Genomic DNA, 22,728 nt, shown 5'->3' on the forward strand with positions numbered 1-22,728 from the left:
GCAAGCTTTCAGGACCAATCCGCTGTCCCTACTGCAAATTTGGTGAAAATCCGTCGAGCGGTTTGGCCTGCAGGCGTGCGCAAAGTTTTTCCCCCATTCAGTCTATGGAAAAAATGACGTTTTGGGACCCTCCCTATAACTCCGCCCCCCCTCCCCCTTAACCAAACATCACCAAACTTTGCAAAAAAATTCAGAGTGGCCCATATACTTTTTTTGCAAAGTTTGGTGAGGATTCGTCCAAGGGGAGCAGAGTTATAAGCCACCCAAAAAGTGCTCTTCCTATGGAAAGAGCAACTTAACCATAACTACACGGCCACTACCGTGGCCGTGTAATATATATCCATTAATCTAAAATGTAGAGATAGATATATTTTACCATTAAAAAAAAATATATAACTACAAAATGACATAAAACCCATCAAAAAATTGTGATCAAGAAGATAGAAAATAACCCATATTAGTCCAAAGTAAAATTAGATCTGGAATTGCAACATCTTAAATACCCTTAAATGTGCTCGGATCGGCTGCACACCGAATCTCTTATGGTTAGTTCAAGCAAATGTATTTACAATCAATGTGGTTTAGGGCGCACCTTTGCTAAAGGACACTGGACTTACTTTTCAACATCTTAAATACCTCAGGCATCATCCAGTACAAGCCTAACAACACGTAATATTATTCCCCACCATCAACTTGGCCCATAGCATTTCTTCATCAAGGGCAGTAGGCTAGTCAGCCAAGATTTTATGGTGCTTATGCTGGATTGATGCAACTTTAAAGGATAAGATAGAGTTAAACACTGGTTTTTACATAGGCGACAACTTCCATCAGCCTACGGCAAATTAATCCTGGAGACAATAACTCGTGTAGTAGCATCCCTAGCTTTGTGATATGGAAATAAGCTAATGTACCGTGGCAAGAGTGTTCTTTTCCTAGGGAAGAGACTATTCAGCATAGACTGTATAGTGCTCATTTGTTCACAGTCTCACTCCAATCTAATTCATATTGTTTTCTTTTTACTTCAGATTGGTCTAAACCTTTGCATAACCGAGTACAAGTTGTTCAAAGAAATTATATAGGCTTGCTCTCCACAAATGTATGAAAAGATTAAAATAGTGATTAGCGAGTCCTCGGGGGAGATGCAAGATTGTGTGTAGTATACATAGCTTATTCCACAGTACCACTTGTGCCAAAGATATCAGCCCAAACTCATGCCTAATTACACAATTGGGGATTTATCATGCAAGTCCCAAATATTGTTTCTACATTTTTCCCTAGGGTATAAACCCATATCAACTAGGATGATCTCCATTCCATATACTAATGCACAAACCATCATTGTCAAGTAAGATTTACGAAAGGGGATAAGAGTGAATCTACACATGGTCGACTGAATCCTTTTCAGTTGGGCAATAAAGGGGAACGATTTAAATTTCAATCAATCCCTTATGGCCAATTGCGAGATGTTATGTTATACACAATATCAAAATCCAAGTATTTTATACTGTAGGCACGCTCGAGACATGCCGCACCAACTGACCATGACATAGTCTTAAGCTTATGTTTGGTCGTAGAAAAACTATTTGGGACTTTGTTTTTGCATTACTAGGAGATTAACCTCTGCATAACCACAAAAAGGAGGAAAGCTTCCTTTGGAATCAATGGAGTTTGATCAAAGAGCATAATATCAGCGAAGGCAAGCCAATGTAATTTTAGAGTGCTCGGTCTCACAGGAAAGTAGTTCATAGAGTCCCAATGGGACTCTATATCAGAAATATAGATGTAAAAAGTAGGGGAGACATTAGTCAATGCACCCATCCCTACACAATTTGATCAGTACATTAGTGTCGAAGTACAATAAGGAAATCGCCTTAAACAAAGGTCCATGCACTCCCTGGGAAAGTAGTCTGAGAGTCTCTTTGCCTGTTGACCCAGTCAAACGCACAGGACATGTCAATAGATGCCATATATACCCATCCCAATAGGATCCTTTAAGATGCAATCTCATACCATTTAGGGAAGTGCCAAGCCTCTTGAGAAAGCCCATCTCGTGTATGCTCAAGATATTGAAGGGAATATTTCTTGCCCCCCCCCCTCTAACTTTTTCTTCCCTTACTGGGTTGTATCTTCCGTTAGGTTACTGCATTTTTTTCTTGATTATTAAAAATCCTACAATGCATCTCAAACTAAAAAAATAAAGAGATTAAGTTTCCTAACCCACAGTTCCAGTTCTCGCAAAAACACAGGCACAAAGATCTTACTTACTCTATCAAGGAGAGCGATTGGTCTGTAATTAGCAGATCCGACCACTACCCTTTTTAAAAATCAGAATAATGTAGGATAGTTTCTAGGTGGATACAATGCAGAATTTCTTTTAAAGTAACAGGGGCCAGATTGTTAGGGCCTGGAGCCCTACATTTATCTCAGACCATTTCCTGTATATCCTCCAGATCTAATGATTCAACTTCCACGCCCCTATGGTAGCAACAAGCAACTTAAAAGTTTAATTTTTTTGGGCAGGCATAAACTTTAATGTAGTATTCAGCCCATGTTTTTTCCTCAACAGAACTAAAATTACTACTCTGACCGACTATTGAATTAGACAATTGCCAGAATTGTGATGTGTTGAACTGCATCAGATGTTTTGGAATTTGTTGTCCATCATTCACGACTAACTGGTACTTGATAGCTTTGACAGACCCGGTTCTTCAATGATATACTCCTCATTGTTAAAGGGTTGACCCCATAAATTACGAAAAAGGGCATTTCAGTATCTTCGCATATGCCGCCCTGGAATCAAAACTGAGTGAACTTCCTCGAAAAACCAAACTATAACATTTCCCGGTCAGCATTTTTTTAAACACGTTTCAAGTGGTACATTTATCGTGTTTACCATAAACATGCTTTTACCCCTACACTAGAATGCAGCCTACACATTTTTTTTTGCATGAACTTCTCCATTAGAGAGGTGTTCCATTTTACTGTTTTTTTTTACGGTTCGATACGTCTAAGAACGAACCATGGGCAAGAAATGGCTCCCTGAGATCAAAGACAGAGTTATAGACAAGGGTAGGTGATCACCAACAAGGGGGGGGGGGGCAGAGACAACACACAACAATTAAACAAAGAATCGGAGAGGAAAACGTGGTCAATCCAGGAACGTGGTGCACCTCTTTTCCACATACAGTTATTGAATAGGTTGTTGCGCGGCAGCTGCTTCTTAGCAGTAGGTGTGGTGCTGAGGAAATCAGTTGGATGTGTTCGGTTTGGAGGGTGGACACTCAGACTGAGTTTTGGCTGCGTTAGGCCTGAGGAGGCGCCTAAGCTAGCGGGAATGTGCTCGGCTAGCTGCTTTTTATTAGGATGATGGGGTGTTCATTGTTAAGATGGATTTCTGAACTCTGTCCTGGAGGGGCAGAGGTTCAGAAGGCCAGCCTAGTTTCTTGGAACAGGGTAACCTCTGGACAAGCCAGACCAATCAAGGTAGCGAGCGCGGCGGTCAAGACTAGGTCTCAAGAGGGGTGAGGGTGACTGAAAGCCCGCAATGAGCACACAAAGCAAGGACGCTTACAAATTACTCCAAGCAGGTGTTATATTAAAAATATAGACACATTTATTACAAGGCCTTTGTAATATTGACCATAGCAAAGAATCACGGTAAAACTCAAGTAAACCAACACATCACAATCAAATACAATATATATACATTTACCGAAGGGTCTAAAGCGTTAGAAGCACGAAATATGCAGACCACCTAGATGGGGATGAAAACAGGCAGTGCAAGTAATCGTTAGACCCAGTTCGTCTTCAGAGGCCACCTAACTAGAAGGAAGTCCGAGCCCTACGAAGAGTGGAGCCTTGTGCTCAAAAGTACCTGCACATGCTGGTGCCAAAGGGCCAAGAAGAGTCTCTTCAAGAAGTCAGGCAGTTCAGAGCGGTGAACAAATGAGGACGACCAGATCTCTGCTACTCAAGCGCGGCCTCTACTTGCGGGCAGAAGCAGAGCCCGAGTGCGAAAAAGGTGTGCTGTTTAACACAGCGAGGAAATGCTACAGACTACTGCAGGAGGGCCACTAGTTCCTAGCGTTGCTACTCACCGGTCCCCGATGCAGGCAGACCCAGGTTTCTCCACGTCAGTTTCGGTGCTGGCAGGTTCAGATACGAGCAGGGGACGTCTTGGTGTCGTGTAGATTCCGCGGCAGCAGAAGTTAGAGTTGAGGATGTCCCAAACGCAGTGAACCCGCACAGATTGTTACCACAGCAGGGCAACGAAGCGGCTGTGTGTATTTCAGCCCAATGCACACTTCTTAATTCAGACCTGGGAATGCCAAGTGTACGAATCATGTGAGAGTGCTAAGGACTCGGAATACAACACAACCTGACGGCGGTAACAGAGCAAGACTCCTGTGTAGGCTGGTCAATTCACAGGATGGCCCAGGGACGCTTCCGAAGGCTTACGTGCAGGAGATGAAGATGCCGAGAATAGTTGTTCCCATTATTCCAAAGGGTCGAAGTACCAGTACAGGCCTTCTCGTTCGATCAGAGGCAGAATGGTTTCACAGGGCAACAGCAGTGCAGAGGAGCAGTCCTTCAGCGGGTCACCAGCGATTCCTCGGTTCAGCCTCTTAGTTGCAGGATACTTGACTCCTGTATCCGTCGTTCGTGAGAACTCAGGAGATCGACATGGTAGTGGTGTTTCCAGCCTCCTCTTATCCAGAGTTCCCTTCGCACCAAAACGGAGAGGGCCCAATGGGAGATCTGTTCACAAAACACTCACCATACGTGGACCTATCACGGACCACGGTGGTCCCAGGCATTCAAGACACACTAGACTCTCTGGAAACCTGGATGTGTATTGGGACCAGACATCCCAGCCCACATCCTGGAGGCACACACAAGGCCTGTAGAAGCCCGCGAAAGCATCTGTGTTTCGCGGGAAAGTACATGCCCAAATAAGGAAGGCCCCGGGTCGGCTCGACCTGGGGAAGGTGAAGGGGGCAAGATGGTCAGCGGGCAGGACAAAGCCTCGTGGTCTGACCATTTTGGAAGCCAGGCCACTATTTTGGGCTAAGCGCGAGAAACGCGCTTAAACAGCCAAAAGGAGCTCAAAACACAAAGAAACGATCGCTGCCACCAGTCCCGTCCGTGATTCACTTGCACCGTTAGTTAACAATCCAAAGAGTGTGTCTAGGGCCTGTAGAGTGACTAGAGACCCAAGAGAGCAGTAACTTAGCTTACAGTGCCCTCTTGTGTCATGTTGCGCGAAAGCTGCAACATGATAAAAGAACTACGGAAAACAACGTTTCCCGGTACTGACTGTTTTAAGGGCATGTCAGTTTCCCCGTAAGAATGGAGCGAAAGCCCAGAGGAGTGCGGCGGAAGGCTGCGCTTCTCTGGCAAAGTCTAGATCAGGGTGAAAACAGCAAAAAGATTAGGGGTTGCCACATGGAAGGAAAATTACCTACAATTAAGAAATCTTTCCTAATACTCATGGGGCCCATGTTTGTATGAGAACAGCTAGGCCGAGTGTGTCATAGCATAGCTGTGTTCTAGTTGAATGATGGTATATCAGATGTGTATAACCCATTAATGGGGAATTATTATTTGCAACTCTGCAATGTTTTTGAAACCATAACAATTCCATGATATTTCAAGGTTCTTTCGTTTAAGATTACTATGGAGATCTTTTGGAAGGAGATGCTTGCAAAATGCTTCCAGCAACTAGGATCAATCGATCACATTTGTATGGTTATTAGATAGATCCATCCCCTTAACAGAATCCACCTTGGAAGAGAGGAGTACATATTTGTTGATCGATGAGGGAAGAATGTTGTTGCTCGAATACATGTTGTCCCTCAAAACTTCAAAAAGGAACAAAATAATGTGACCTGCGGTCTTACAATACACCACATCAAAGCCCATCAATCTAATAACACCTGCTTGGTCCCATACAAGCTTTGCTCCTGGGTGTGAAGAGAAATGAGTAAAGAATGCATCTCCCCCCGAATCAGATAATTCCACCCATTCAATGTCCACTGTGCATAGGGGCGTAAGGATGGAACTTTGAGAAGATATGTAAAAGTTTGGAAGATTTCGTCTTTTTTCTGCCGGCCACGTGTCGTTTTTCTTTTAAATGGGACTAATTGGAATGGAATCTTCATTATCTATTATGTTGTTACTGGCCATATGGCACCTTGCGATACAAGCAGTTCATTCTGCCCCAAGTCATCCTTGGTAGGAAACAATACGGATGAGGCACATAATCTGGACATACTTCATATGGTATCCACTTGTGGTTGTTTGACAGTTGAATTATTGACCTTGCGACAGAGAAAGGATCAGAAATTCTAGTTGGCAAGATCATGGGTCGCCCACTCATCAGATGCTCCTCCCTGCACTAATTTAGGGATGGATGTAGCACCAAGGAAAGGCTTTGGTGCCTGGACGACTGCTTGTATTTGGTTGGGAAGGGACTTTGGTTGAAGCAAAGTGGTGCAAATTGGAGGATGGAGCTTGTAAGCCAGTGTCCTGTCCCCAATGAATAGTTTAAAAGTGTAGGTACTAGCATAAAGAGGGAGAATGTTGTAATCAGTTTGGCCCTCAGGCATAAGATTTGTGATTTAGGCGAAATACACACTTGCTGCTCATCTGTCCTGGTGGCGATTAGGTTTAATTTTGATCATCAAAGTAGATCAGGGAAATAGGTTGTCGCGCAGGTGTCTTACTATGAATGGAAACAGGTTCTCTGAAAGGTGACATATATAAAAACACTTGATACATAATCAAGGTTTGATGATTTGTCAGCTCATATGTGAAAAGGAGCGAGCCGCCTCATAATATTACAAGGGGGAGGCGTGGCTTGGACGGCCATGTAAAGGGATGTGCTCTCGTGGAGCTCTGCTGATCCTGCAATGATCCTGGAGGGGAAGTGCGTGCACGGGAACCGGCCGGCACCGAAACATAATGTCTGTGCGTGTGAAGATGACAGCTACACTCGCTGAAACTTTGATGCGAGTGGAGGGTGAGGACAATGAGTTATACTTGTCTGCTTGCCGCGGGCCCCGAATCGGCGAGTGGAACAAAATGGCGGCAGAGACAAAGAGGACAACAGGGGTCACGAGATGTACGTCTTGTAAAGCCCCTGCATCGAACTCCAAGACCAGCGATTAGAAGCAGACCGCGGTGTTTGCCCGGAACGTGCTGTTTCTTCACTGAGGCAGCGCACATCTGAAGGCACACGCACCCGGAGCTGGTACAACCTATGGACTGTACATTGCCGAGACTCGTCGAGCAAACTGGTAGCCGACGCTGGGCCTGCGGCGTAATCGGATCGAATGCCGGCGGAACCCAGGAAGATTCATTGTGGCAGCGCACCAATAAGGTGGCCGCGGATCCTGGGGCCAACGCGAACGAGCGGGCGGTGGTGGCTGCAGTTTTCACAGCACAGCGGATTAACTCTTTATACACAGGGAGATGGGAGAAATCCCATAGGGACAGACGAAACATCGGCGCAGGCCAGTTGTGGAGGCCGATGCGAGACAATTGCTGATCCCCTGACACTTAAAGCGGCCCCTCTGGGCCTCGGCATTGTGGGCCGGATGGCCTTGTGATCGCGGAACAAGGGGAACAAAGGAGTGCGGCGAATAGGTGAGCGCACTCGAGCACTGGCCACGGAAGGAACATGACAGAGACCGGGCCGCGACACCGAGAGGGTATGAGCACGTGGGAGGACACGGCCCACTCTGGGCGCGAGGGAAGAGACAAGTACATACTTGGCCTGCTGAGAGTGGTCCGTGACCACACGGACCTTTGTGTGGAGGGAGGCACAACAGGCCCTCGCCCAGTTAACATAGCAGGATGTCCTCTAAAGTGGTTAGACCCAGGATCCGACAGCCCACGATGGAGGCTTACGCCAGGTCTCCCCCAGAAGCGGAGGGGGGCAAGAGCAAGGAGACCCCCACGGCAACGGCGGAAACACCGGGCACGATCCAGGAGGTGCTGGCAGCGATCGCAGACTTTAAGGTGGCCTGGGAGACTAGGTTGGGCCAGGCAATGAAAGAGCTGCAGGAGGGCCTGGACCTCAAGATCGGAGCAGTCCAGGAGGAGGTGAACCTGCTGAAACAGGAGGTGCAAACGATTGCGGAGCGCACTGGGGCCTTGGAGAAGGAGATGGCCCCGAACACGGAGGCGTGCGCCGCACATGGAAAGGAGCTCCATGCCCTCGTGCAACAGGTGGGCAATCTGGAGGACAGAGCTGAGCAAGCAGAGGGGCGCACCAGACACAATACATCCGTATAGTGGGCCTGCCGAAGGTACGGAAGGGTCAAACCCCACAGAATACGTGGAATCCATGCTTTTACAGGAGATAACAGGCGGGGTGCTGACCCAGGGGTTCGTGGTTGAAAGGGTGCCCAGGACCCTGACAAGGAGACCGCCCCCTGCAGCCCCCCCGCGGCCGCTGATCGCAAAGATCCTGAACTATCGGGATTGGGAAAAGATCCTTGAATTTTTCCGGAGGGGAGGAACGATTGAAAGGGGTTGAGCAAAAATCACGGCCTATATAAAAAAAAAAAAACCCGGACTATACACTGCTTGTACAGCATAGTAGGATGAACTTTGGATCGGTGAAAAGGAGGCTGAAGGACGCAGGCCATCGCTACATGTTGCTCTACCCAGCCAAGTTGAAATTGTTTTATAAGAACAGATCCCTTTTTTTCGAGACGCCAACCGAGGCAATGCATTGGCTGGATATGCAGGGCCGACCTCAAGAACCGGATGGCCAGATGGGAGCTGCAGGAGATAAGTAGCAGATGGCTGTGGCACCTAGGGTGACATGGCCAAGACAATGGGACTTGAATATAGAGTTGTATTAAGTTTGTGGGGAGTGTGTTGTAGTATCAACTGGCTGGACCCGCCAATCCTAAAATAGACAACTGTGAGCTCCTAGGAGGCATCCCTTGTACCCAATAGTAATATACTTAGTTAGGTCACTGTTAGATCATGACGCCCCGCGGGGTCCTAGTCCTCGGCGACGGGACAGGACCAGACGCGGGTGGGCCTGAGATCCAGGGATGGAGCTGGGCATTTGTTGGGGTAGGGGGGGGCTGGGTGTGCAGTGGATGGGAGTTGGGGAACAGGGAGGGGGGGAAACTGTTGAGGGGGGTAAGGGGGGGGAGTCGGAAAACAAACCATCAAGGGAAGCATTGAAGGGAGAGGTGGGTTGGGAACAAACAGAGTAGATGGCATCGGGTAATCTCAGAATTGTGACCTGGAATGTACGGGGCCTTAATAGCTACCTGAAACGTAATAAAGTGATGCTGTATTTTAAAAGGATGCACATTGATATAGCCCTGCTGCAGGAGACTCATCTCACAAGGGAGAAGTTGGAGGTTGTCAGGCGAAAATGGAGGGGACATGTTGTGGGGGCTACGTATTCTGCATACGCTAGAGGGGTTATCACTTGGGTGGCGCCACATGTGCCGCTCCAGGTGCTTAGCTCAACGGTAGACCCAGAGGGCAGAATGGTGGTGGTGACAGGACTCCTGAAGAACAGGGAAGTGCATATTATAAATCTGTATGCCCCTAACCATGATACAGCGGCTTATTTCAGGTCCCTTTACAGCAAAATTAGCCCCCTGGCTGGGGGTGCGGTGGTGTGGGGAGGGGACTTTAATTGCACCCTGAATCCCAAAATGGATAGGTCAGTCGACAAAGCGGGGAAGCCGGCGCCGGCGGCCAAAGCACTGGGGACATTGTTAAAAGATCTAGGCCTAGAAGACGTGTGGAGAAGGTTGCATCCAATGGATAGGCAATACTCGCACTACGCAGCGCCACATGACCTGCACACGAGGCTAGATTATGTGTTCGTAGCGGCTGAGATAGCGGGAGAAATGGTGGGAACGGAATACAAGGCCCGGGTACTATCCAACCACTCGCCTTTGGTGGTAGAGTGGTGACACCAACCCCCCCCCCCAGAGCGCAGATCCCGACATGGAGACTTAGGACTGAGGCATTACAAGATGAGGGGTTCCGGGAGGATTTGAGGGAGGCCATCGAGGAATATTTTGATATAAACACGGGCAGTGTGTTCTCGGTTGGAACAGTATGGTAGGCGTTCAAGGTGGTGGTGTGTGGAGTAGCCATTTCGAAATCTAAAGGGTTCTAGGGGGGCATCGAAAGGGAACTTCAGGAAACGGAAAGGGAACTGGTGGGTCTCACACGACAAGAGGACACCACCCGGGAGAATAGCGATAAGATAAAGACCTACAGTGGACTCTGGGATAGGCTATGTAGACTAAATTACAAGAAATACACGGCGAGGCTACACGCAGTGGGCGATAAGCCGGGCAGATTGCTGGCCTGGCTGTATAAGAGTGAGACCCCCCGCACAGTGATCAATGATATTAGGGATGAGGAAGGTCACATCTGTAATACCCAGGAGGGGGTGAACGAGGAGTTCCTCAAGTTTCACAGACACTTATTTGAGGACGCAGGGGAGGATAGGGGTCAAGACATACTGGACACGTTAGAGGACATAGAGCTGCCCACCCTGGATGACCTAGAACGCACGGAATTGGACGCCCCGATCACATCGGAAGAGCTGGAGGTGGTGATCCAACATTTGCCCACGTGTAAGGCACCCGGGACGGATGGGTTGCCTAGTGAGTTTCACAAGACATACAAACAGGAACTGCTTCAGCCACTGCTTGCCATGTTCAACGAGGCCTATGAGCAGGGGGGAACTGCCATTGTCCCTTCGCGAGGCGATGATCATCCCACTCCTGAAACCAGGCAAGCCGGCCGTGGAGTGTGGGTCTTACAGACCCTTGTCCATGCTGAATCAGGACAGCAAAATACTTCCGGCAGTGCTGGCCAATAGGCTGAAGAGGGTGATCAGTAAGCTGATACACCCAGACCAGACGGAATATGTCCCCGGCAGGAACATTACAGATAACCATAGGAGGCTACACCACATCATTGACCACACTGGGGAAGATACGGGTGAGCTGGCTATCGTTTAGCTAGACCCGGTCAAAGCCTTTGACTCGGTGCAATGGCCTTGGTTGAAAGCGGCCCTGAGGGGATACAGAATGGGACCTGGATATATCAGGTGGGTCCAGTTGTTATGCAGCACCCCGGTGGCGAGAGTTAAAACAGGATCCATAATCTCAGATACTTGGCAACTTAGCAGGGGGCCCAGACAGGGATGCCCCTGGTCACTTATGCTATACATTCTGGCATTAGAGCCGTTGGCAATATGTCTGAGGCAACAATACAGGGAGGTGGGGATTAGTACAGTAAGCGGTAGACACCTGGTATCGCTGTATGCAGATGACATGCTCCTTTATCTGCGCTATCTGGAGGAGAACCTGCAGTATGTGCTGGAGGTGATGAACCAATATGCCACCCTCTCGGGCATATCGGTGAACCCTAGGAAGTCTAGTCTGTTCCCCTTGGGTAGATATAAGAATGTCCCGTTACAGACGCTGCCTATCCTGCCGATACCATGGCAGACTGAGACATAGGTATTTGGGAGTAAATATTTACCACAAGATCGAGGCGGAGCACGAACACAATACGGAGAAAGCACTAGAGGGAGTTAAGAACAACATGGTGTTTTGGTCTAGATTGCCCCTGACTATGATGGGGAGAGCGGCCTTGCTCAAGATGGTGGTCCTGCCTAGACTGCTGAATTTCTTTGTGAATGTCCCGTTTTTGATTCCCAGGAGCCCATTTGTGAGACTTCATAGCTTGTGCAGGGGCTTTATATGGGGTAACTCCAGGAACAGAGTGGCCCTGTGGAAAATCCAGAACCCATGTGACAAGGGGGGCATATGCCTGCCAAATTTTGAGCTTTATTATCTGGCTGGGCAGCTGCTGTACGTGGCCAGGTGGCTGTCGACTGAAGACTCGGCGGAAGCCAGGCTACTGCGGGAAGACACGGCCCAATACTTTTTGAATGAAGTGGTGTGGTTACAAAAGAACTGGTGGGAAGAGGGCGGCTATTGAGGCTGGGCTGGGCGGTTTGGCGCAGAATGTGGAGAATGATGGGTGACAGAGCCGTTCTCTCAGCAGGCCCCGCTGGTGGCACTATGCGGGAACAACTCAACTGTTCGAAGCGGTCCGTAGATATTGGGAACCAGTAGGCCTGGCCACCCTTGGGGACATATGGCAGGAAGGGGAGGCATTGGAATTTCAGAGGTTGCAAGAAGAGACAGGGGTGCATAAAGGCCAGTATATAACCTACGCTAGGCTCATGAAACGGGTTAGGGAGAGATGGCCGGAGACAGTGCTAGCGGATGACCCTGATGCCTCCCTGGAAACGATGTATGATGTTTCGGAGGGCGGGCACGAAATATCTAGAATATACAAGCTTCTAAAAGCAAAGGCAGGGAAGGAGCTGCTTCAATTGAGGCAGGACTGGGAGGAGGAAGTAGGAGGACCCATGACAGATGGGCAATGGGAGAGACACGAAAAGGTACCATAAAAAGGTATCCCGGAATGCGAGACTCCAATAACTCCAATTGTATGTCACTCAAAGGGATTATCTGACACCCTGGAAAATTGCAAGGTTTGGAGGCTTGGCTACGCAGAAATGTCCCAGGTGTGGGTAGGTGGAAGCGGGGCTGCTACACATGTTCTGGGCTTGCCCGGAGGTGCACAGATTTTGGGATGAGATTAAAACTATACTGGCTGGTGGGGGAGTGGAGCTGGACGTGGGATCAGCTTGGCCATGCATGCTCGGGATTTTTCCCAGGCCACGGGATTTAAAGCACATAAGCAAAATGAAGGACTTACCCTACATCCTGGCCAAGCGCAGGATCGCAATGGGCTGGAAGGCGGCCCACAGACCCAAGGTGGAGCTATGGTGGGCGGACCTCCTCAGATGGGCGGAGGCGGAATCCGTAGTTTGGTTTGAAGAGGTTACTGGGGGGGGGGGGGGGGAAGAGGAGGAAGTAGGGCCCTTGTTGGCCTGGCGGCAATTGGTGATCTCTATAGCAAACCCTCACCAGGACAATAACGAATTAGAGGACTCGGATGAGTGCACAAGCACTGCGATACCTGATAATGCTCCTGTAGGTGACATGAGTGTGCCGGCTCTAGTTTGTGGGGTGGGAGGGGGGAGGACGGAGAATTACACTGTATAATGTGATGGTTTGATGCTGATTATGTACGTCCTAAACAGTTGTAATGTGTGTTATTTTGTTTGGTTTTATTGAAAATAAAAATAAATTTTAAAAAAATAATATTACAGGGAGTGGCGGCACTGACATTTTACATTGATTAATCTGTACTATCTGACCTAGGAAAACAAAATGTCTATGGAATAATGAGTCTCCAGATATATGTAGGGAGGGACACAATAAGTCTAAATAAAACCAGGAGTTGGAGGAGGGAGGGTGCGAGTAGAGAATGTAAATGCAGACCCGAGTACAATTTGTCTACATCTCACCTTTTCCTAGTTGCAAAACCGATCACTCATACTTCAGAATATTGGTGTAAAATACTGTAACAGCGGATCGAGTCCCTAAATGAAACAAACGAAGGGTCATTCAATCATGTGAGCATGAAAACTACCAAATTCATGTGGCAAGCAAGCAGCGTCAAACAGAAGGCCTGCATCAAGACCCTGAAGCACCTTAATCTAGCCCCCCACGTAGAGTATATCACAGAGGAACATGCTCTAACAGAGATTGTAGACATGGCTCCTTGGCCACAAAGGCATAAGCTGAATTACCATGTGAGAAAGTCACTATCACCAGTTGCTGATTTTCTACAGAGCACCTGGGGTGCAAAGCACAAGTGTACTAAAAGTAAAACAGTCTAACAGAATGTGAAATTAAAGCAAGATAAAGAACGGAATGACCAGTGAAAATGTAAAAGAGTGCGAGAAACACAAAGAATAAATCACCTATACATTAAAAAAGTGCTTTTACGTAAAATCACATTTACTTTTCTGCAGATGTCCTGGGAGAATGGCACCATGTTTTCAAAAGGGGTCACAAGGTGGATCCCTCCAAATATCGTTTGCTGGCCATGTTAGATACTAGTGCCAAAATATTTGCAACTCTTTTACAGAGACTACGTAGATGGAACAACGAGATTAAAGAAGTTTCAAGCAAGCTTTAGACCCAGGTTTAGTACTGCGAATAAATCTATGGGCTCTCCAGTGCCTGGTAGAAGCTCATTACTGCCTGGGACGTAACCTTTGTTTTACGAACCCTCTAAGGCATTTGACTTTGTCAGCAGAGAATTGTTGTGGGAAAAGTTAGAAAGATGGGGTCTAGATGCAGGATCATTATTTTTCCTCAAATTATTCCGTACAGACACTTCCACTTCTGTTAGAATGAAGCAGACTCGAGAACGGACCACTCCTGTGTATACCAACCAAGGCCTCAAACAGCTGTGTGTTTTAGCACCCTTGCTTTTCATCGCCTACGTGGCCGATATGGACGAGGCAGAACGGGTGCCCCAACTTTCCACCCAAACTTGGTGGGGAATCTCCTATGCAGACGATACAGTGCTTCTCGACCTCACCCCCATTGGTCTTCAGCGGTTGTAGGTCAAAAGGAACAACAAAAAGGTTGAATTTTGTTGTAAAAACCACTTTTTTCCCCCTATACGGAAACCCCAAAAAAACTATACATTTAAAAAAAAAATTGACTCGTCCCTATTGCATTCGATCCTTTTGTTTTCGATCTTTTGACCGGACACCGTCTTCAGCACCTTATTAATGCCTTTAGTAGTTATGCCAGCTTGAATAATATGAAAATTAATGTGGCAAAATCAAAAAGGTAATGATAGTGGGGGCGAGGGTCGGGAGGAAGCTCCCATTTGTATGGAAATTGGCAAATATGTCCTTGGCTATGGTAGACATATTTATTTAGGCCGCCCACTAGTATGACATGGTCTAAAGGACTACCTTAAAGAACATAGAACGCCTTGTGATATGCACAAATGAATACCATTAGAGGCTTCATTGCAGTTAAGGGAGGTCACAATGTTGAAGGTCCATTAACCATTTATCATAAAGGTATTCTCCCAGGGATACTTTATGGGTTGGAGGTAATGTCATCTTCCTCTTCTGGAAGATGGGAAAATATAGATGGTAAATTATTACGTGCTATTCTTGGCGTACCCGGTGCTGTCCCTGTGGCAGCACTTTGACTAGAATTGGGGCTCCAATCTTTAAGATCTTTGTGGACCCTTCAGCACATCAACTTCTACCTAAAGATATGAAAGTCTGGAACTTCAGGAGACACCTCGATTAGTCTGATGGCAAAGCAATTGAAGGTGGTACATTTAGAAGGTTCCTAAATGAACTTCACAAATCTTCAATCACTCATTTATGTGCACTTGGTTTAACTGTTGACATTGCTTTAGCTCTTCCAAATATCCAGCTAATTCTTAAGGGGAAGACTCAGGATTGGGACAGTTGTAACAATTTGGATCTATTTTATGGGAATAAAGTTATTCAGAGTAATGTTGGCAAGGTTTTAAAAGACGCAAAACTTTCTTACTTGAAGGAATTCCGTCCCTATCAGTCGAGGGGTTTCATAATTTATCTCGGTTTAAACAGCCTACCCACACATGTTTAGGGGCGTGGAGGGGAATTGCAACAGAATTACGACTATGCAGATTATGCCACCAGACATTGGCAACCTTGCGCCATGTTTTAACTCAATGTCCCAAATTGAATTAATTGAATTTAAAAAGGGCTATAATTAGCAAAGAAAGTATCAAAACTGACCTATTCTGAAGTACCACTTTTTGTGCTTATCCAATGGCGATTGTGGCTGCTGCTCATCACATTTAGAGGGAAGTATTAAATGTATTGATATTGGAAAGGTAGATAAAAAGAAACATTTATTTTTTGGACATTTGTATGCCGCCTATACACAGGTGGTTCCAGGCGCCACAAGAGTAGATTTGGGGAGGGGGAGTGCAGGGGGGGGGGTAATGGGAAATCATAAGAATACAACAAAGAAACAAAGGAATGGTCATATTGGCCTTGTGACAATCCTACTGTGCAAGTGCATGACAATGTGATAAGTGCAAGGGGGTGAGGTAGAGGGAGAAGTGCAGAGTGGGGTACCCACACGGGTGAGGACGGGCAAGTGCTAGTCAGGCCAATGCAGTAAGTGCCAGGTGAAAGAGGGGGGGGGGGCTGCAGTGGACATGGAGGACTAAGTTGGAATAGTACGGGAAAGGTAGCCCGGGGCAAGTGCTGGCAGCGATGGTCTGGTACCTGTATCACTCTGAAGGGACCAGGCCCCAGTCGCAGCGGCAGGTGGAGAGTTTAGCAAGGGAGGGGGAGGGGGGAAGGAAAGTCTTTAGAACTTTCCAGAACTTAAGAAGATCCGGCTCAAGTCTGAGGTGTGGAGGGAGGCTGGTTCAGAGGGAGGCGCCAGCCGAGGAAAGGGATCTACCTCCCACTCTCTGCTTGGAGAAATGTTTGACCTGAAGAAAGTTGGGAGCCAGAAGACTGAAGGATTCTGGCTGGGAAGTATTTCGGGTGAGACAAAGCTGGATGTAGAGAGGTCCCAGGCCCCAGACAGCCTTGTGGATGATGGAGGGTTTTGAATTTGATCCTTGCAGTCACTGGGAGCCAGTGGGGAGGTTTTAGGGCTGGAGAGATGCAGTCTCTGGGCTTGAAGCCAAGGATAAGACTTGCAGTCCTATTATAGATGTAGTTGGAGGGCCAGGAGGAAGGAAAGCGGAAGATTGGGGAAGTGGCTATTGCATGCAGTAGTCAGGCCTAGGGAGAACCAAGTTTCTGGAAACATTGAGCTTCTGGGTGTGTGAGAAAGGTAGAATGCCCCGCAGAAGATAAACTGAAAATTGGACTTCTTGGCAAGGTCTGTCAAGTGTGGAGAGAAAGAGAGAGAAGTATACTATTTATATGAGGGAAGTATGCCATTCATGTTTGATGAATTGTAGTCATTTAGCTAAACCTTTCATCTGCATGTTCTTAACTGGTGTGTTATGATATTTTTGTTGATTGTGGCCGCTATTCACTCAATTTTATTCGTATGTTTCAAATTGGAGTTATTTATTTTTCTATTATGGCAGCTTCCCTGAAATTATTTTATTTTATAATATTTAAATGCTGCTGTATTTAAAGTTATTTTAAATGTGTGTTGTGTTTACTGTGCAAGAGGTTAGTTTTTCCTTTTAACCATAAGCACTAATAACAAAAACAAACAACGAATGCCATTATTCCAAGTCAACAAAACACACAAAAATGCCCTATTAAAAGACAATTAGTCACTTGGACATTACAAAGAAGCAATGGCCGGAACCCGTTATGTATCTGAACAATGATTAATCTAAAATGATTATCGAAATACCAGTACGGGTTTCTACAGGCGTTGCCTCAATTTCACTGCACACTACAGGACAGAAATTCAAGTTACAAGCTACTAGCTAACCACAAAATAGTCACTCACCACTTCAAATCTATACATGCAAACAGCACACCATTTCTTACTTGCAAAGAGACAAGTATATCTAGCCTGTGGCAAGGGCACATTTTTCACCCTGTTGTAAAACCCCTGCTTCAAAAGATGCGTTCAAAAATATTCCCTCACATAGGAACTTACATTTCAAGCATATATCACAAAATGGAACAAAGCCTACAGCATTGAATAGAGATCGTCCAGACACTGACATTATAAACTTCTATTATTTCTACTGGCATGCAATTTGCCAACTGACAATTTTTATCAGGGTATTAGAGGCAACTGTATCCAGTATTGTTGCATCGGTTGTGCTGTGGCAAAAATATACTGGACGTCCATGTTTCTGTGGGTGCAAAAAGGGTTCCAGATACGATTTTGCAGTGCAAGTATATTACTCCCAATCTTTTGAAGTATAATGAGTTGTAGAGTGTAAAAACGTAAATCCCATTCCAATCCGCATTTTTGTAGACGACTAAAAATGTATATTTTAACTCAAATATATCTTTTTTTAATCCATTTTTTTGCACCCAGTAATACAAATAAATTAAAATATGCATTTTACGTTTGAGTTTCCTCTTCAGAACAAAACAATATTAGTGGAGCTCCTGTCTGTGGGACTTCTCCCCTGATTCTGATGCCACTGATCCGAACATAATCTGTGGAGCTGTGTGGGTGGAAGCAAAGGGACTGGCTTGTATGGGTTGGTGAAGTGGAATCATAAGTATTGGAATATTTTGTGTGTACCCCTACATTACTCTCACTGACACTCTAGGCATCAGGAACTCTGGTAGAAGGTAAAGGTAGACAATGCATTGAACATCTCACACTCCTTGCACAGGGAACTAGCCAAAAGGCACGGCTGCAAACACGCACACCTCTGCCATCATACACCATTGCACAACACATCAGAATGCAGCTACCGTTCACGACAAAAATGTGATAAGTAGCTGCACACATCTCTCCTGCTCATCCTCTCTAGACCACTTATTACCAGTCATCCACATGCCAGCTCGACATGGGTGGCTTGCAGGAGGGACCTGCTCCTCCCAACCCCCTCATATCTTCTTTGTATCGGCAAATATGCACAAAAGCACACTCCCACCTCCTCAAATTCTTCCCACACCTGTGAACTGCTGTCCCACCAAGGGCATTCAACCTATAGCACATTGCGACTATACCAATGGTGAAAGGCCCTATACAAATGTTGCATTACATCACAGTAGGGGTATGCAATCTTTTGCTCTCCATATGTTTTAGGCTACGATTAGCATGGTCCCTCATCCTCGATTAGGGCTAATGGGAGTGGAGTCAAAAACAAATGGAAAGCCAAACTTTGTAAACCTCTACCTAGCAGAATCGTTTGTAAATCCAATGGCTTTTTATTGAATTTCTCCTGAAATAGCCGTTTTAAAATGCAACGTTTTGATTATTTAAAAGAAGGATCTTGGGGACAAACCAACCCTGCTTGTGGTAATTTGAAGGAAATCTTTTACGCCACAAAATACTAGAAAATTCCACCTGCTGCCACTATTTGTTGTTATGTTCATTTTCACAGGCCCACGATAAGTACATTGGAGTTCAACCCAGCCCACTATCGAAATGATTTACCACCCTTAGGAAAATGAGGTTTGTTTATTCAGGAAAGATGAGAATCAAAACCACATCCATTCTCGACAGTCAGTCGCTAATGTCTCCAATAGATGGAAACAAAGTGTGTTACGTCAAGTCCTAAATAACTGCAGCGAGAAACACCCGTCAACTTAAACCATGTTTCCCCCCCCTCTAAAACCACAATCATTATCAACAACATGGAGTTAAGATCAACGCTGGGTGGCGTTACAATACGATGTAATGTTTTCGATATGCATGGGTCATGCGTCTACAGTGTTAAACACGGGTATACCAAGATGTAATTAAAATACGTTACTGCAGCCTATAGAGTGAGGGGGCGTGACCAACATAGCTGAATTAGATTTTGGGATATTGGTCTGGATGCTACCCAAGAGCCGCTTCAGTGCTTAATTCCTAAGATCCAATTCAGGGCAATTCCCCATATGCAAATGAACTAGTACCACCTAGTACACTCCCAATAAATAGTGCAGATCAAATCACGTTTTCTGAAATAGTGTCTCAAGCAAGTTTGAAACGCTCTCTGTAAAGAACTATGCTGCCCCCGAGACCTTGTTCTGTCCTATATCTTACCTACAACAAAGGTAAACGTTGACAGCCTCACTTGTGCAAAAGTGAACAGACTCAGAGACGAGTGATAATGGATCAAAAAGATAGGAAGCCAGAATGAACGAACGAATTGAAAGATAGTGGGTGGCTTAATAGAAGAGTACCGGAATAAATTGACAGGTGGAATTCAGCGGTGAGAGTAGGTTGAGACTGACCAACGGAGGAAAGGGATGAGTAGGGTCCGGAGCAGCACAGGGAGAGTGGAATGGATGGGTAGCTGGAAAATTGGTATAGGTGCATAGACAGGCACTCCTCCTGACAGCATTTTGGGTTCTCACCGGGACAGCAAAGCCAGCTTCTGCTCCAGCATGCCCTCCAGCCGCTGGCCCTGCTTGGACATCCAATGCTCCACTCCTCGTCGCCGATAGCAATTCTCCAGCATGAGCCTAAAGTCGGCCACGAACTCCCCCAACTCCTGGTATCGCCTCTGTCGGAATCCTTCCTCCATGGCCAGCAGCCCCAACTCTTCCCCTGCTTCGCCCTGTAGGAAGGCCGCCACCAGGCCACGGTGTTTCTCGAGCAGGAAATCGCGCAGAATGCGCAGTCCCTGCCGTAGCTCCGGACTTAACTCCACTTCCCAGCCCGGTGCCCCCGGCTCCACCTCCTCCTCCATGGGCCCCGTCGCGGCGCCGCGCCGACGGGGGTTTAAGGCCGCCCGGCCATGACCGTGGCCCAGCCGTTTACTGGTTCTCCAAGGGGTCCGTATTCAGCTGCTGAACGCCAGCTGACACAGGGGACCTGAGGGTAGTTGTTAATATAATCAATGGACATAGAACAGGTAGGGCCAGGCAACACTGACGCGCATGCGTATACACTAGACTACTGGCGTCGCCTGTGCTCTGCTGTCTCACAAGCGACAGCTGCAAGTCCAACCTCTATGTCTATAACAGTCGAGGCAAGGAGACTTCATACAAGAGAGCGCAGAGGAAAAATTACCGAAGACCTTAGAAATAAAAGAAGGCCATAGCTGTGAGTTCACGTATTTAAGAGCCTGCACGAGCGACGTTGTTATGGGTTGAAAGGTTGGGATGCATTGAGGAGACAGTTTACGTAGCGGCCACGGGGTGCCAGAGGAGCTCAAAATAAATCTTAGTTATGGTGTACACATGTATGTAATAGAATTGCACCTCTTTGGAAAGCATTTTCTGTGTTGATTGATGAACTTGTACATGTAGTTTACCGCCCTAACAGCTGTAACTGATTCGTGTGTTGTGAACTACTGACCACACCATTTAAATATGGCCGAATAATTTATCTCTCAGGAAACAAAATGTTTAATCCACCTATGTTGCTTAAAGGGAACCCGGGATGCTGGTCTGTGAAATTTTAAGGCCATTCTTGAACGGAGTTGATGGGATTATTTACCTGTAATCCTCATTACTCCGTGTGCTACTCTTCCTCGTCCGAGTACTTCTAAGGTGCCAACTCCATGCCAGGAATCTATTACACCTTTGCTTTATTGTGCATACGCCCTGCTCTCTCCACTGAAATCATATCACTCCCAGCCACTATCCTGTATCAGTTAATGTTACCATACTTCTCAATCATATAATGCCCCAGGAAGGGTGAAAGCAGACCATTTTGTTTTCGGTGGGTGCATACATGCCAACATTTCAACACACCTGTGAGGGAGATTTTGTCCAAAAAATCGGGAGACAAAGATTTTGCCATAGAAATGCAACGGGCAAAGATTTATTTTGGGCAGGAGAACATGAAAAATAGCAATATTTTTCTGGCAAAAATCGGGTGTCTCCCGCCTAAATCGCGGGGGTTGGCATGTATGTGGGTGGGTGAGAACCCATTGAATTATATGGGTGGGTAATGGCGTAGGTCTCAACCTTTTCTCTTATTAGGGCGGTTGAAAAGAGAGATTTATTTTTGGCGAGTGAGAGCCTATGGACTATGGAAATGTAAAGGGCTTGGCGGTGAGGGACCTTACTCCAACGCAGGTGTCACCCGCCAAAAGCATGTGACTTGGGAGGTATGGTAATGGGCTTGACGGGTGATTGAACTATTTCCAATTCGGTTGACACCCACCCAAAGCGTGTGAGTTGAGAGCTATAATTTTACCCAATACATCATGTACCATTGCACGGTGGTGGGGGAGGTGGGTTGTAAGTACTGTGATGAGAAAGAGCTGAAATAAGAGTAATAAGGACTACCAGTAAGTAGTCGTGCGATTACCTACAGGTCCCTCTTCTTTGTTCCAGCACTTAATTTTGAGGTACCCACCTTGATCCACAGGAACCCTTTTTAGAGAGGCAGACGTACACGTCATTTATAGAGCCCGCCCCCGCAACTCTCCGTCATACTGGAAAAAACAGCAAGAAAATATAATGCATGACACCTGGTATCATCGCAATACCAAATCGGAGATATGCGGGACGTTATGCGCTCAGACAATCATATCGAATGCATCCCCAAAGTGATGTGGTAGACATGAGCTTGCAGATACCACTGGACATAGAAGAACTATAAGTAAAGTTTGACAGATGTGAAGTGACGTCATGAAGAAGAGAAGATACGTAGACACAATGAGCTCGATGTATGGAAATCTTAAGAATGAAGATGTGATTGAAGTGACAAAGTAAACATATATGCGAATATGAAGAAGAACCATATACCCTATGAAGGTAAGTGACAAGAGATGTGATAGATGTATATACCCAAAAACGCAAGGTAGACAACACAACATAGAAGCTTGCTAAAGTAGGAAATAGAATGAGGGTAAAGCAGCCATTTTGAGAAAATGAACGTCGCCATCATATAAAAGTAAGCAAGAAGCCTCGAGAGGAGAAAGCCATTGCTGCAGAGCTGACAGGCACTGGAATACAGATTTGTGCAAGAAAAAGGGTATTTGCTTGGCTCAGAATCAAGGATGGTACAGCAAGAAGCAACTGCAAAGCTTGAAAGGAGTCGAAGAGGATAGGCTATGTATGTAGGACATATTTCTCTTAGGTTAAGTAAAGGAGGGAACAATTGCAAGTGCCAAGTATTGTTCAATTAAAAATGCATAACACACATGCAG

At 46.4% G+C, this 22,728-nt stretch overlaps 1 protein-coding gene across 2 annotated transcripts in view; it reads right to left on the reverse strand.

Annotated features, from left to right (window-relative positions):
* The window catches only part of BRD10 (bromodomain containing 10), a 653,586-nt gene extending 632,984 nt beyond the window's left edge, over nt 1-20,602 (reverse strand). The window contains exon 1 of one of the 2 annotated variants that reach the window (XM_069626025.1): nt 19,979-20,602. In XM_069626025.1, the coding sequence (XP_069482126.1) occupies nt 19,979-20,313 (335 nt within the window). In that variant the 5' untranslated portion in view covers nt 20,314-20,602. The remainder of the gene's footprint in view (nt 1-19,978) is intronic. The other variant, XM_069626024.1, reaches the window with a different exon arrangement.
* Between the last annotated feature and the right edge of the window lie 2,126 nt (nt 20,603-22,728).

The sequence above is a fragment of the Ambystoma mexicanum genome, chromosome 6p (genome assembly GCF_040938575.1).
Source record: "Ambystoma mexicanum isolate Mex_15411 chromosome 6p, UKY_AmexF1_1, whole genome shotgun sequence".
Lineage (NCBI taxonomy): Eukaryota > Metazoa > Chordata > Amphibia > Caudata > Ambystomatidae > Ambystoma > Ambystoma mexicanum.